This window comes from Bombus terrestris, chromosome 3 (genome assembly GCF_910591885.1).
Source record: "Bombus terrestris chromosome 3, iyBomTerr1.2, whole genome shotgun sequence".
Classification (NCBI taxonomy): domain Eukaryota; kingdom Metazoa; phylum Arthropoda; class Insecta; order Hymenoptera; family Apidae; genus Bombus; species Bombus terrestris.
In genome coordinates, this window is record NC_063271.1 from 18740349 (window position 1) to 18756535 (window position 16187).

At 30.0% G+C, this 16187-nt stretch overlaps 3 protein-coding genes across 8 annotated transcripts in view; 2 read left to right on the forward strand and 1 right to left on the reverse strand.

Annotated features, from left to right (window-relative positions):
• Positions 1-3962, forward strand: part of LOC100649833 (formin-like protein) — a 33142-nt gene extending 29180 nt beyond the window's left edge. For 4 of the 5 annotated variants that reach the window (XM_012319192.3, XM_012319193.3, XM_012319194.3 and 1 more), the window contains one exon: positions 201-3962. In XM_012319192.3, the coding sequence (XP_012174582.2) occupies positions 201-413 (213 nt within the window). In that variant the 3' untranslated portion in view covers positions 414-3962. The remainder of the gene's footprint in view (positions 1-200) is intronic. The other variant, XM_012319195.3, reaches the window with a different exon arrangement.
• A 109-nt stretch (positions 3963-4071) lies between these two features.
• On the reverse strand, positions 4072-9175 carry LOC100649951 (guanine nucleotide-binding protein subunit alpha homolog). Its single transcript, XM_003402818.4, has 5 exons — positions 8393-9175; positions 7389-7649; positions 7255-7305; positions 6928-7145; positions 4072-6858 (listed from the first exon to the last, which is right to left on the reverse strand). Exons 1-5 carry the CDS (start codon positions 8612-8614, stop codon positions 6501-6503), a joined length of 1110 nt encoding a protein of 369 aa, XP_003402866.1. The 5' UTR covers positions 8615-9175; the 3' UTR covers positions 4072-6500.
• Positions 9176-9559: 384 nt separating this feature from the next.
• LOC100646644 (U4/U6 small nuclear ribonucleoprotein Prp31) overlaps positions 9560-16187 on the forward strand; it is a 59724-nt gene continuing 53096 nt past the window's right edge. Inside the window, exons 1-9 of one of the 2 annotated variants that reach the window (XM_003402816.4) lie at positions 9560-9701; positions 9803-10014; positions 10149-10346; positions 10441-10645; positions 10720-10889; positions 10970-11127; positions 11205-11495; positions 11568-11792; positions 11987-13807. In XM_003402816.4, the coding sequence (XP_003402864.1) occupies positions 9897-10014; positions 10149-10346; positions 10441-10645; positions 10720-10889; positions 10970-11127; positions 11205-11495; positions 11568-11792; positions 11987-12091 (1470 nt within the window). In that variant the 5' untranslated portion in view covers positions 9560-9701; positions 9803-9896 and the 3' untranslated portion in view covers positions 12092-13807. Of the gene's footprint in view, positions 9702-9802; positions 10015-10148; positions 10347-10440; positions 10646-10719; positions 10890-10969; positions 11128-11204; positions 11496-11567; positions 11793-11986; positions 13808-16187 lie in introns of those variants that run through there. The other variant, XM_048404557.1, reaches the window with a different exon arrangement.

The window sequence follows — 16187 nt, forward strand, 5'->3', positions numbered from 1 at the left end:
AAAATAGGGAAAGCTCTTTATTGATATGCGTGATTTTTCGTTTCGATTTTATATTAGATATTGTTTACGTTTAGTAGTTTTGTCCAAGTAACGATATAAAAAGATTCGATGATCGCAGCAAGATTAAAGAAGCTAACCTTTTAATATACATATGTATATCACTGATCTATCATTAATAAACGATTGGTAATTTGATACAGGACGCTGTGATAAATGAACTGAAAAATAAGACAAGGCTAGTTCAGGAGAAGAAATTATTGCAGCAGGATGAAGTGTATAACGGTGCTCTGGAAGACATTCTTCTTGGGCTTAGGTCAGAACCATACCGACGAGCGGATGCGGTTAGGCGTAGTCAACGCAGACGTATCGATAATCACAGACTTTCTCGCACTGCCGAAGAACTAGAACTTTAAATCTGTTTCATTCAGTGTGTTTCTTATTTTAGAAAAAGCAATTTGTTTTTGAAGAAATAATTTTCACCCCATTTCTTGCGTTAGTACATCAATGTTTTCACGTAAAGCTCTTTCAAGAAAGTGTTAATTTAATATTTATAATCTTCTACCAAAAATTAAAACATAATGTAATTTGAACGCTCGGCGAATGTACATTTACCAGAGCGTCTGAATTTTGTTCAACATATTTCGCGTTCAAAAAACGAAATAATTTAAAAATTTCATGTGATAAACTGCTTGTAAACTACTAAGTATGAAAGAGCTACATTATCGAGCCAAAATTTATAAATGATAAATGTACAGTAATGTCCTGTTAAGATGTTTGGATCTGAGAAGACTGGAATTAATGAATCCAGATTCATCTCTAATGATCAAACATATACCGATAAGAGACGTGAGAAATAGAGAAAACATGTCTTACGATAAACTATAAATCATCACATTCTACAAATGTAATTTCCAGAATTTTTGCTGTTCCTCCATAAAAAGGATTTTAAAGGAATCTTCCAGATTAAAATGAGTCTAAACATTGATGCAGTCAGGTTATTTTGAGTTAAATAAAATAATCAAGTTAATAACACTCGAAGTAATCAGGAAAATCTCATCAGTGCTCTGTAGCCTTTTACATTGAGAAAAAGGAAATGTTATAGAAACTTTGTATTTTATCAATCGAGGTGATGACTCATTGTTTAACAGTTTCGAATGGCAGTACCTTCATGATCATCTCTCATTTACAGCTCATTTACTGTATTTATCTAGCTCGAGAAATGAGGTTGTTTTCTTAGATATTGACAGGACATTGCTGTAGCATGGTAGAGTTGTAGATATAATAATTTAAAGCAAATATTGGAATTTGAAATTGAACTATTCGTACATAAGTCACTTATACGGTGCTATAAATTCATCGAGATCCAAAGGAAAATTGAATTTAAAATGTGAATCATGACATATTCAACACACAGTAACAACATAATAATGTTCTTCTGTTTGTTCAATACGTATTCTTTCTATTGTACAAATTTAGCAAACGTAACCATGAAATACCTTTGCAAAATATCGTAGTATGTAGAAAATTGAGCAAAGCACATTTAGGAAAATTGTACTATTATTTTTGCATTGTTTTTTTATGAGTACTACCTTTAAGTAATTGAACGTAAAAATTGTTTCCATTGAATTATTGTTGATTGTTATATGCGTTTGAAATATTTATAATTCCAATTTAATTCGTATCTGTTAATCGTTTATTTGAAAAAATTTCTAAGAAAATGAGAGAATAAAAGACGATACAGATTCGACGGTAGTAATAACGACGACGAATACATACGACAAATTTAAGTATACTTTTGCATATTTGTAAGATTTTTGGCAAGGTACAGTTCCCAATTAAATCGTAACATTCCATGGATATAAAGATCCTACAAACCTTAATGAAATTTCCAAGCGACAGAAATAACTATTTTGAGATAATTACGAAAGTAATACATTTACAAGTATAACAAATTCCAAAAATACAAGCATTGCAGCATATTTTTCTCAAAGTTTGAAGGTCAATTCTTCGATACATAAATAATAAACACACACAATAATAGTCTATATTTAATGTGAAATTTTTGAAAGAACTTTTTATTTTATTACGCACAATATCTAAAAGTAACACTTGTTACATTCCGCCAGAATTTCAAAATGCGCTCAATATTATGAATAGATACATAGTATGGATCAGTACAATCGCTTCTATTATAACGCATAAGTAAATAAAATATAAAATAAAATAGAAATGTCAATGTAAAATACATCACTTGCAGCAACGTAGGAAGAATCAAGTTTATAACAACAACAATTAAATCGAAGATTATACATGGATTGTAATAAAATTATGCGTTATAGTTGAATCGAATATAGTAGCGATTTTTCACATTGTTTATTGCCATGCGATACAAAAACAAAATAGATATATAAAAGACTAAATATATAATTCACCCTTCAATCCAATTTTAAGATGTATTTGCTACAAAATTTTGGTAAAATTATATATAAACTTTCTATGCGCCTCTTGGATGATTACATATCTCATGTTTTTTGAAGAATATATAATTATATTTTCACTTTTGTACGTTTTTAATATTATATATTATCGATTGAAAAAAGATGTAAATATTAGTGTAATATACGGCATATGCTAATAGTTATAAAAAAAATGTAATTACTAATTGTAGATCAATTGCCAATGTGATGTTTAAATAAGTGTAACATCTCTGTGTTATAAATATCAATTACATAATATTATTTGCTGCGCTGAAATACAAAGAAAATTTGAAATACTTGCAACAACAAAAATTTATCTTATAAATTTTTAGCATAAATGTAAATATTGTGCATTTTATTAAATAAGTTATGCGAAATAGGCATGTGCTTTACTTTGTATAAAATTTATTACGAATAAATATACCAATGTATTGTATAAATACATATATATGTATATACATATATATGCAAACATAGATATATTTTTTTCGTATTTGTGTGCCATTTTGTTTAATACTGCACAACATATTTTTATTTGTAACTAGCAGTATATTTTTCTTAAAACGCTGAAATAATTTAAACAAAAACGAAAAGAATATAATGAGTTGTGAAAAGTTCATTAAATAAAATAAACATTCTCTGAAGTTTTATTTATTGTTTATGTGAATAGACTACATTATTACAATATTGTATGTAAAATATGTCTATATACAAATATACAATATACAAAAGGCACAATATATCTACATTCTTTAGATCATGTACAGAAAAATACAAATAAAATTTGAATATACAAGTGACTATCTGTAACAAATAAAACAGCTTTATTGCTGTATATTGTAAGGTGAAAGTAAACTTTTAATTTTTAAAAATATTGCGCTTCGCATACAAATTACTTAAAGATTATCTGTAAATAGCTTGCAGTATATGGTTATTAATTTGTCGAGAGAAAAAACTGTCCTATATATCTTTTTTAGTTAGTATTATACAAACTTACAGAAAAATATTTCATTATTGTTGTAGCCTATTGCGAGTATATCCATATGGTTCCTTGATAAATCACAATTAACAAGTTACAAATGTCATTTGTTTTAATTGATTACTTTTACATTAAAGAAAATTCTTTTTGTAATGACAAATATTTTTTATAATTTTCAGTAGATTACTATTTGTGCATAACATTAAAAACGATTTAAATATAATGACAATTAAATATGTAGAAATAATAATTGTCATTATAATAAATTTCGTTAGAAACGTACAAATATAATAAACTACATATAAAGCTACTTCACGGTTTTTGTTCGTTGTAATTATTATCTATTGTGTGCGAATGCATTTTCATGATTTGAGAATGTAGGTATGCATTTAAAAGTACCTAATGTAAATATAATTACAAATTATAATAAAGTCAATTAAAACGTGTGCGTATGTATGTAAAATATTGTTGTATCGTTAACAATATAGTAATCATAAGACATCTGACTTCCACTTTTTTATGTAGATTGTAATGCATAAATTTGATCAAATTGAACAGATTAAAATAATTCCGCATTTTTAGAAATATAAAAGATCACTGTTTTTTCGCTTTCCGCGATACTTTATCACAAAATTAGTTATTTTTAATATTTCTCATTACTGCTTGTAACAGTTTAAAAAAATCTTGTATAATAACTAACGTAAAATACATGTAAATGCAAAGAAATTGATATAAAATTCGATTAACTAATGCTCTCTTTCATAATTTCGTAAGTATCTTTGTTATATAATTAAACAAGTAAATGTTACATATATATCACTGCAAAATGAATTGTGCGTATTATGAAAAGTTTAAGTATCATGACAATTTTCTGTAATGATTTTATGCATTGTACTTATATAAATTCACAGGTAAATTTTTAATCGATGAAGTATCAAGAGTATATCCTACAAAATATTTCTATAAAAAATTACAAATATTATTCCCAATGAGTATCAGTGAATAAGTTCTGTATACAGAGAGACATATAAGCTGTATAAAACCGTATTTTGAATTTACCAAATTCAAATCAAAACAATGCCTCAATGGAAGCAGTATAATTATGTTTCTATATTATAAAGATGTAATATAATTTAAAAGTATTCTAAGAATATCAATTAAAACCTGATTAACTTTATAGGAATGTAAAGTCAGCTACGAAAATATACCAATCATCAGAATTTCACAATAAATTTGCATGATACCAATCATACAAAAATTCAATTTTCTAACATTTTGCATTGCCACACTATATCTAAAATTTTTATATACAAACATAACAAAATATTAATTTTTCAGTTCCATTGGCTCCAAACACAAGTGATTCAAAATGCAATTTTTTAAATATTCTAAGTTTTCCAGTTCTCTTTAATACAAAATATAATCAAAACAAAGATTTTATGTAATAAGTGACCAAAACAGAAAAATATGAAATAACTGTATACATGTGCATAAATGTAGTTTTAAAAATAGTTATAAAGTTAGATGTTATGTTAAACTAGTGGAAATAAATTATATAGACATTAGTTTTTAAACTCTTTGGTTTCATTATAATAATTATTACATAAAATCCTTGGTTCTAGTACTGCTTACAATCGTTTCTTCAATTCAGAAAGTTGTTCCCTATTGTTAGAAAATTTCTAATCATTCAATTCTTATGACATGTATAATAAGAAAATTTCAGTTCACCTTCATTCATCAAATCTTTTGATATAATTATTCTTTCGCAATTATTTTAATAATACAATGCCATATAATTTACAAAGTACGTGGGAACAAAAACTTGTATTACAAAAAAAATTATATAATGATAAGCCATATGTTTATAAATTAATAAGCATAATTCTGGAAAATTGCTATCAAAATGAAAAACCAATTTTATTTCAAGATTTCTACAAGAAAATAATAATACTGATCGATATATTTTTTCTTAAAGGAATAATGTCAAATTAAGGATCAGCTATCAAAATCAAAAGTTAGCAAACAAAATGTTACTTAATTATTCCATAAGAACTAAAACATTGATTATCGTGATTTCTTTGTTTAAATTTTTAAACCAAAAAATAATGAACTATTAGAATTACATTAATTACTTAAATTACGGTTCAATTTCCACAATTTCTCAATGGAACAAAACTTTAATTCCTGAAAATACAAACTCAAAAATATAAAAGTACAAAAAATTATGTTGCTACGTCGAAACAGTAGAATTCTGTATATAATCTTTAAATCAAATCAGGAAAAAAAATACATTAAAATATTAACAAATTTTGCACACGGCAATTTGAACACAAACTGGTTAGTTTCATTTGGTTTATATGGCATGAATCTAGTATTTGGTTTTCTTGTTACTTAATATTCAATGTTAACAAAGATATATTTTTAAAGATAGAATAATTAATCTTAAGTATAAAATAAGTTACTTTTACGTTTGTGAGTTCTGGTTACGTGACCAGTATTTCCAATATATATGCTTTAATATAAAAGAGAAGCACTGGATTAAATATCTGTACAAAATAGAAAGATCTTAACTAAACTATTAGCAAACTGATCCTTTTTTATACAAACATGTAAAACCGTTGTTATCGACAATGTATAGAATACAAGATGCTATGTACAATATATTGTATATAATAGTCTTCTTACAACCCTTTAGTAATCAATATTCATCAAAAAGATGGAAATATATTATCAATGTATATATATATATATAGTATATAGAGCATTAAAAATTTTCAATACATGTTTTCATTAGGCAGTTTTTACTTCCTTTGTTGTATAAAACTATTATGAAAACGTTTACTTTTCCGTTATAAACGGAAATAATCACGAGATTTACATTAATACAATATACATAATATATATTGTCTTACCAGAATATTCTTTCCTAATCGACATCTTAATACTTCTTTGACTATAATTTCACTTCACTATGTATCAAACACTAAATGTTGAATGCATATGTTTGGATCAAAAGTCATTTCACTTTTTATTCACATTTATCATTATTGGAGCATTAACGACTCAAGATTTCTATGCAAAATCGTGTCCTTGACAGCATTAAATACAACTTTTATGTTTTCTGTATCTACAGCAGTAGTAAAATGGTGAAAAAGAGGTTTTCTTGGATCCCTTTTAACAGATATAAACATTTCAAGTATAAAATTCTGCACATCCTTCATGGAATGTGAATCTCCTGTGAATTGTGGAAAGTACCAACGAACATTCGTATCAGGGGATCTTACTTTTTTGTCTAACAAATCGGTTTTATTTAAAAATAGAATGATAGACACTCCACCAAATATCATATTGTTGACTATTGTATCAAATATATTTTTCGATTCTTCCAATCGATTGGTTCTTCTGTAATATTAATAGATATTTTACATGATGATTCAATCCTCTTAGTACATAAACTGCAAACGAACATACCTATCTTCTAACAACACTTGATCAAATTCGGATGATGAAACAAGAAAAAGTATCGAGGTAACACAATCAAAACACTGGTACCATTTTTGTCTTTGTGATCGTTGTCCTCCAACATCAACAAACAGAAATGGAATATTATTAATTTGTATGACAAATTCTGAAATTCCCTTAGTTGCTTTTCTGCAGTGTAAAATATCTTGATGTGTAGGTACATAATCCTGTAAGTAAATAATACTTATAATAGGCTAAATTATATACATATATAAAAGTAACAAAATACATTTTATAATTCATAAGAAATTAGATAATAAAATTAAATAATATTACCACTCTTGCAATCCTGTCAAGATTATCCAAGAAATATTGAACTGAATCACTCTGTGAAGGAAAAATATATTTTTAAAGCATCTAGTGTAACATAAAACATAATTATTGAAAAAAAAAAGAATGAAACATCTTACTAATTGAAATTCTCTTCTTCTATCAAAGGCTTTTCTGATCGATGCATCTTTCCATAAACTTTGCAAAGCTGGTACATAATGAAGGAACAATCTAGCATCCAACACCATAGTATTTTCAAATTTCAATAACTGATAACCAATATCATAATTTTTAGAGTTTTCCCATGGAATATTTAACTTGTCACGAGCATCTACTAAGACTTTCATTCCTTTAATTATATTTTGGTAAATTACATGTTGATATTCTTTAATTAATTCAGGCTGAAACAAATGATTATTATAAATATTAGAAATTTATATAAATGTATTTTTTAGAAACTTGAAAAGCCATCTAAAGAAGCTTACATTTGAAAATCTATCTTTCATAGACAGTTTAGATACTATCCATTTCATATATTTGCAACATGTATGTCTAATGATTACAATTGCTATAAATGATAAAACAAACAAACTGATAGAAAATGTTTAAACTTAACAGTCTATATTTAATGTATACTTGTTGAACATTTCTTTCCAATTACATTCATTTCAAAATATATTCAATTTTATAAATAAGAAGTAATAATTTAGTTCTAAAAATTGATCTGAACAGCAATTGATATATAGATTTATATATTTATAATTATTTTCAAACATAAATGAATAAACAGGACTACAAACAAACTAGAATTCTTTGTTAGTGACAATACAAGTGACTAAAAATCATATTTCGTAGATTTTACATGGAGAAATATAAACGTTATTTGTTTTTATTTCAAATTTATTTTCTCACATTTTTTAGCTATTATATTTTGGTTAACCATCTTTCTGTAGCGAAATATTTAAACGACAACTACAATAACATTGACAGAAGCTCAAATAAAATTACACATTTCTACGAACGAATTACACGTAATCCAAAGTTGAAACGTTCTACAAAATAACGAGAATATACTGTACGACATATTAAGAGGAAATTGAGCTAGGAACGAAATTGTCTTGGTGAGAAATGAAGGATGTCTCACCTCGAATTTAATTCCGTGAATAATTCGCATCTGTTTGAGGAATGTCGACTTTCCGCTCTCGCCTGCCCCGAGGAGCAGCAGCTTAACCTGTCGCCGAAGAGTTTGACGATCCTTCTCCAGCATTCGATCGATTTCTTGACTTTTGTAACGCTGCTCGATCTCCTCGGGGCTGAACTTGAACCGCAGGCAACAAGTACATGACCACGTTAAGGATCCCGCCATCTTGCTACCCTGCTACCCTCCTCTTCCTTCCTTCCGGCGTTTCTTCCGTGTCAGACTGTCCTTCCGAAGGAATATATCCTTGATCGTCCAAACACCGCACATACACAGATAGAAAGAGAGAGAGAAAGAGAGAGAGAGAGAAAGAAACACGCAGACCCGTGGACGAGTGTTCTCGCGAACCGCGTATCGAACGAGCCACCCGTGAACAACCTGTTCGTAATTGCACGGGATCGGCACACCAAGCGATTCAGAACCGCATTTTTCACCTAGGCGTAGCCGGGGAATGCAACCACCGAATCAACGTCAACACACCAGAGAATCGTCGTTTCGATTCTAGCTTCGCACTAGGCCCCACACCTACCGTTAATCGCCAGACTCACGCCGCTGGCTGCCCACGATCGTCGTCTCTGGTTCCTCGCGGATTGGACATGATTAAATAATCGTTCTAATTACCGAGTAACAGAGCTAACTCGCGCATCGTTCTCATCGCGCTTTATCCAGCGAGTGCGAGGCCGACCCTCACCGCCTTTTATATAGAAAACTTTCGTTCTTGGTTGATGATAGTATCGACAGGATTCACGACACCTGTACTTCTCTCGACTCAAGTATCGAGACAAACGTGCAACGGATCACCTATGCCGAACTACATAATAATAATGCGGGGGAAGAAATATGCGAAACAGCGAACGGGAAAATCTACTCCCCACCACGACATATTTGTTGTGAGATACTGCCACAACGCATACACGTACAGGGCGCGCACACGGTCTCTGAAACCGACCGAAAGCACACCTCTCGGTTCAACCGCGTGATCGGTTTTGCGCGCTGTCATTCGTCGGGAGGCCTTCCTTTTTTTATTTATCCTTGTCGATACTGCAACGCACTGCGACCGAGATTCCCCTTGAACATCGTGCGTCAACGATTACACAGTTTTGGTTATGTGGAGGGGAGAGAACAACTCATTTTTCCATAGCTTCCTATCGTCGATTGACAAATCTCTTTACCTTGTGTTACTGTACTTTACCTTCTTTTACTAAATGCCGGTTTTTCAATCAAGCATAGGAGACGATGACAAGGCGCTAGATTGGTGAATATGATAGATATCAGTACTGACCAATCCCAGCAACTCACTTTTGAGAACGCCGCAGATTCCTTTGTACACATATGACTCAATTGTTGCTGTTACAGATGGCGTCATAGTTCATAGCAGATAATTGTAGTTGTTAAACAGAATCGAGGAAGTACATATTGCGAACTTTAAATAAACAATTTATGAAGAAACATGTCATTAGCCGATGAATTATTAGCAGATCTTGAAGAGAATGATGATAACGATGACATCGCAGAAGAACCGGAGCCGGATTTTATTCCGGCTTCCGTTTCGAAAACAATCGAAGAAGGTTAGCTAGTCTTTATTTTCATATAATACTATTTTATTTACTAATTAGTATTTACTAATAGAAATATAGCTCCACGAGGTACTGTACTTTCTGAATACTGAATATTAATATATTAATTTTTAATTCACTTGCAGAAATAAAAGTAGCTTCTGTAAGAGAATTGGCAAAACTTCGTGATTCAGAACAGTTACAAAAAGTAATGTTACAAATAGAAAAATATAGTAAAATTCCTAGAAAGTCGGCAGATATTATTGGGCCTGTTGAGTCTGATCCAGAATATCAACTTATCGTTGAGGCTAATAACATGGCTGTAGATATTGATGATGAAATAGGTATAACGAATGTTATAATTTTTAATAATTGTACAATGCTCTCATACTTATTATATATTATTCATACAATTATATTGTAATTTATATTTTTCAGCTACTATACATCGGTTTGCCAGAGATAAATATTCCAAAAGATTTCCAGAACTAGAATCTTTAGTTGTTGGTCCTTTAGAATATGTGATGACAGTTAGAGAATTAGGAAATGATTTAGATAGAGCAAAAAACAATGAAACATTGCAACAATTTCTTACTCAAGCAACAATTATGGTGGTTTCAGTTACTGCTTCAACAACTCAAGGGTAATTTATTTTGTGATAAATTTTTATGAATAACCAGATAAAATCGTTTATGTGTAAAATTATTTTATTTATAGACAATTATTAACAGAAGAAGAAAAGGAAGCTATTTGCGAGGCATGCGATATGGCAGTAGAATTGAATAACTGCAAGTTAAAAATATTTGAATATGTTGAAAGTAGGATGGCATTTATCGCGCCAAATCTTTCTGTAATAGTGGGTGCATCTACAGCAGCAAAAATTATGGGTATTGTAAAAAGATATATACCTACTTCTTTCAATATAGAGAAATATTTAAACCTGCATTAACATATATTCTGTTGTTAGGTGTTGCTGGTGGACTGACAAAACTTTCCAAAATGCCAGCATGCAATGTTTTAGTTTTGGGATCTCAAAAAACCACATTATCTGGATTTTCTCAAGTAACAACTTTACCTCACACTGGATTTATATATTATTCTGATATTGTACAAGAAACACCACCAGTAAGTTAATATGCAATACCATACGTGTTAAATGTATCTTTCAAATATTTTTTATTGTTGCTAATTTATCTTTTTAGGATTTACGAAGAAAAGCAGCTAGGCTTGTGGCAGCAAAGAGTATGTTAGCTGCCCGAGTTGATGCGTGTCATGAAAGTACAGATGGTCATATTGGTCAAATGTTCCGTGAAGAAATTGAGAAAAAGCTCGATAAGCTTCAAGAACCACCTCCTGTTAAATTTGTGAAACCTTTACCAAAACCCATTGATCCAGGACGAAAGAAACGTGGTGGTAAACGTGTTAGAAAAATGAAGGAACGTTATGCTATCACTGAATTTAGGAAACACGCAAATAGAATGAATTTCGCAGATGTAAGCTTCTTTCTTTCTTTTTCAATCGTTTTTTATAATATTCATACTAATGGAATTTTAATGGTTTCATAGATCGAGAATGATGCTTATCAAGAAGATCTTGGTTATTCGCGTGGAACAATTGGCAAAGCAGGGACTGGTCGTATTCGACTACCACAAATCGATGAAAAAACAAAAGTACGGATATCAAAAACGCTCCAGAAAAATTTACAAAAACAACAACAATGGGGTGGCAGTACAACAGTTAAAAAACAAGTTTCCGGAACAGCATCTAGTGTTGCATTTACTCCATTACAGGTAAACAATTTATTGTATATATATATATATATATATAATTAGGGAAATTTAATATATATATTGTATAATGTATATGTACAATATAATATATATTGTATAATGTATTAACTTTTATATATATATATATATATATGTTAAATTTCGTAGTTAATATAATTTTCATTATTAAATTGAATGTATATTTGTGATTACAGGGTTTGGAAATTGTAAATCCGCAAGCCGCAGAAAAGAAAGTAAACGAAGCCAATGCTAAATATTTTTCGAATATAGCTGGATTTTTAAAAGTGAAAAAGACATAAGGAGATTGTACATAGTATACAGTGTAATGTATCATTAGTTCAGTAAATTTTAACATGTTGAATGCCACGCCAGTTTTACAAGGTTTGCAATACGATGAATTTTTTATTATGCGAAAATATAAGTTGAAATATTACCTACAAAAGATATGTTACAGTGTATAATCATCATTAATGAATTTATTTCATTGATGTCACTGGTGACCCCCACGGCGCTGTAGTGCAATTTCACGAATTCACTTATTTTTTGCGATTATCTATTATCTCATATTGTTTTTTCGCTTTGTTAAATAATTGTTCTGTGTTATGTCCCAGGACCTATCATAAACCATAATCCATCCCTCGGTTATACATATTCGGACCCGCAATAATCTTAAAGAACTGTCACAAGATTTAGCATTTTTTACTTTACTGTCAAGTTCCTTAATTGTCATCAAACATTTTTCAAGTCGAAACGTTCCTTAGAGTTATTGTTCATTAAGGTAAAATACGGAAAAAGCGGGTTTTTACCATGTTCGACAGCCACTGGTGAGAGACACACATAATACATCTATATTTTATATATAAATAAAATTATTTTTATATGTTTTATACTACATTAATTTCATCACACCATTGTAGTAACGATAGTAATAGTACAAAATTTATAACTATTGACATTTGTTCAAATTATGTATTTCTACTAATCTTGGTGCGTCGGTTATCGGTGACCCCATGGCATTTAACATGTTAACTACATTTGTTATATATATATATACATAATTGTGTTTTGTAAACACCAGATGTGCTGTATTTATACATAACTGTATCTTGTATCATTTAAATAATGACAAAGTAATAGTAACTGTAACGTTGCGTAAATATTAATTTTTCCGCACAGCATTCTTTCCATATGATGAGGAAAGTTTAAAAGAACATGTAATAAATTTTTGTTTCTTTGTGTTTTTGTACTTCTAGTATTAATAATAAATTTATTAGGAAGTATTAAATTAGAAACATTTTATTTCAAATTAATATTTAAAATTGTTGCTATTGTACACGTTAAGCAGGAATCTAATATCCTTGATAGAAAGAGCGGGATATGTTGCTCAACAAGAGCGTAACTAAGAAGAGATATATGTCGCCCTAAGTTTACGTGTATATGATATACGCAGACAACTTACAAATATGATAGATGACAGATGACCTGGTGGTGAACTGATCGTAAAAATAAACGGTGCGAAAGACTAGAGTGAAAAGGTATGCTAGCATAAACGCTTAGAGAAAGAAGGATGGACATACATATATGAGGTGCGTGGAAGAGCGAGAAGCGTGGTCGTGGCGGTAAAAGGTAGAGGAAGATAAGAAGAACACCGGGTGGAACGAACGGCAAACCAGAACTGGGTGTCGTAAGCTAATCGTCGAATGCTTTGAGTACTCGTGTGTGTTCTTACTTCGTTCCTCATCTCCTTTGAAGGATGCGTATATTATGCGAAGTTCCACGTTCGTCGTGTGTTCTACTTGATATTACGCGGGAAATGTGATTGTGCATTTATTGTGATACGGAAATCATAAGAAAATTGTTGTGACAAGGTGGAAATTCTGGTTTTTTCGCTGTGGTCCTGTCAGAGAATCCGGTGGCGAAAGAATAAGTCCTGATGACCATGGCGAGTTTTAAAGATTTACAGAATGATTGGTATACGTTATGTCAGGATTGTACTGACTGTTGGACACGCTCTGGTGAGTCTTTACTTTCTTTTTATATCCACCGTGATTGCTAATTTCCAAGAATTATGGATACAGAATATTAAAAAGATTAATATAAAATAAATCTAAAAATTTTTTTGATAAATTTTTATAAAATTTTTCATATTTACTTTTTGTTATATTTTGTTTACGACTAATTCCGAAATATTAAAATTATTCTAATATAAAAGCATATCGGTTGACGACAAATTTCGTTGAAACTGTTACAAAAAAAAATTTGGATGTTATAGTGTAAAAAATGGATGGAACGCAAAACACTTTTATGTTATTATTTCGGTATATTTGGTATACAAAATAAGTCATGTAAATTGCAACAGGTAAAGGCCCTCTAAATGAAATGATGTGATGAAAGATTGTTTGTTGAAACTTTCAACACGTTCAAATCAATTATTTTTCAATACTTCATTTCACTTAGGTAACATTCTCTTGTAACAGATCACGTGACACACCTTGTACATTATTATATTTATATATTTGTATATGTATCGTGCTACCGTGTCACCATCGGACGACGAGAAATAAGATATAAGAAAATATACGTACATAACAATACAAAATCGTAATATCATTTCAATATATTTATTGGATATTTTAATTCATATTATTAATCGTTTGATTACTTACTAAATTAAATATGTAATATGTATAAATACATTCATATTTATAAAGAAAACATTCCCTTATTAATATAACACTAATTCTCGTATTGGAATACTTATACGATTTCTCTGTATAATTTACGTAATCCTGTGGGGGTATTAATATAGATTAAGTCATAAAATACATATCTATCAGCATTCGCGGTTAGATTTTTTTATATCAATTATAATCTCCAATTAACTGGTTAAGTGGCGGTAACGTAGTTGCACAATCTTGTATTACATTTCTCGATCATTATCAATGAAATTGTGATAACTTTTCATTTAAAAAATAGTACGTGAAGTCGAGTAAACTGAAATTCGTTCTATGCAAGTAAAGTGAGATTTATTTGAGACATTTTTGTTTTATATTGTATTATTCGCTTTTTTGATCTTGTGTATTTATGAAACTAAAACGTACGTAATTTCGAATAAAAATAATTTTGTAGGAATATGTAGATTAATTAGAAATTCAGATTTATATTTGAATCGTTAATGTCGATAAATTTTTTATCCAATTAGTATGTGCGAAAGTATACAGCAATAATGGAATGGTATCTTAAGGATCGCTCGCGTGAAATTCTTCAATTATCAGTAGATACTTTTGCAGACGGATAATCTGATTTAAATACTTCATCTAATTAGCGGATACATAGCTACCATGGAGAAAGATCTTTAGATTTTTAATTAATAGGAAGTAAGGTTTATATCTTTTTATGTTGCGTTTTATAGTGCATGGATATGAGCATCAAAAGGAATTCAGCGAAGCAGGTAAATATAGAGAATATTTATTTTTTGAAGAGGTGCGAAATTCTTCATTGTTTATTGGAAATGATATTAACCTTTCAAATTGTAGCATGATGTAACGGTATTTAATTTCGATGAGGTAATGAAATTTGAATTATGTTCAATATGCAAAGATATTTTGTGTTTTAAGTTGTTGTCTAACGCGTAATTACGTAATCTGCTAAGATGTGTTTGTTATGCGAATACTTTCTCGCATCAACAATTCGCAATTCGATGTAACATTATACGAGAAAGCGATGAGATACCACCTCTCGTGGAAAGGAGCAGCCTCTTTTCCTCCCTACAAGTTTTCGATTAACAAAATCATCCTGTCAAGACAATTTTCATGCGGGTGAAAGTCTACTTACAACTAAACGATACTTGTTTAACTCGTTTTTCTAACGACGCCTATGTGAAGGGATAACAATTTTATATTACTTCCCTTTTTCTTCTAGATCAGAGTAAAACAATTTTACTTGTTTACATTTTGTTCGAATTTTCTTTAAAATACAAGGTAGTCGTTCAAATGATCATTTACTATCTCTCTCCGCAGGAAAGTGTTCTATTAATTTCCATATTTAAGTAAAATCTAACTTTTAATCAGTTTAAAGATTGTTGAAAGATAAGCGGCCGAGTAGAGATCGTGCAGAGGTTGTAGATTCCAGAATAGTGAGAATCCAATTTCCGTGAAAAGTCAGGGTATGTATATATATATAATAGTTTCACTAATTTCGTTCAATCTTATTCCAAGATCGACGTATCCTCCTGGATTCTGATTCTGAGGCTGCATTTATCAGGCAGCAATCCGTGAAACGTTTCTGTATGATAAAAACTATGCGGGAAAAATGAACGAACGTGCTTCGTTGCTCGGTCACGTAACGTGGAAAATTTCATATATGAGCGCCGTACAAGCGTACGCACGTAGTCCT

What these genes read in the sequence shown, in the direction of transcription:
- LOC100649951 (XM_003402818.4), bottom strand. Translation starts at nt 8,614, where the DNA reads ATGGCGGGATCCTTAACGTGGTCATGTACTTGTTGCCTGCGGTTCAAG. An exon ending in TTGACAGGATTGCAAGAGTG is followed by an intron (nt 7,146 to 7,254) that starts GTAATATTATTT and finishes ATTTACTTACAG; the next exon opens with GATTATGTACCTACACATCA. An exon ending in CAAGTGTTGTTAGAAGATAG is followed by an intron (nt 6,859 to 6,927) that starts GTATGTTCGTTT and finishes TTAATATTACAG; the next exon opens with AAGAACCAATCGATTGGAAG.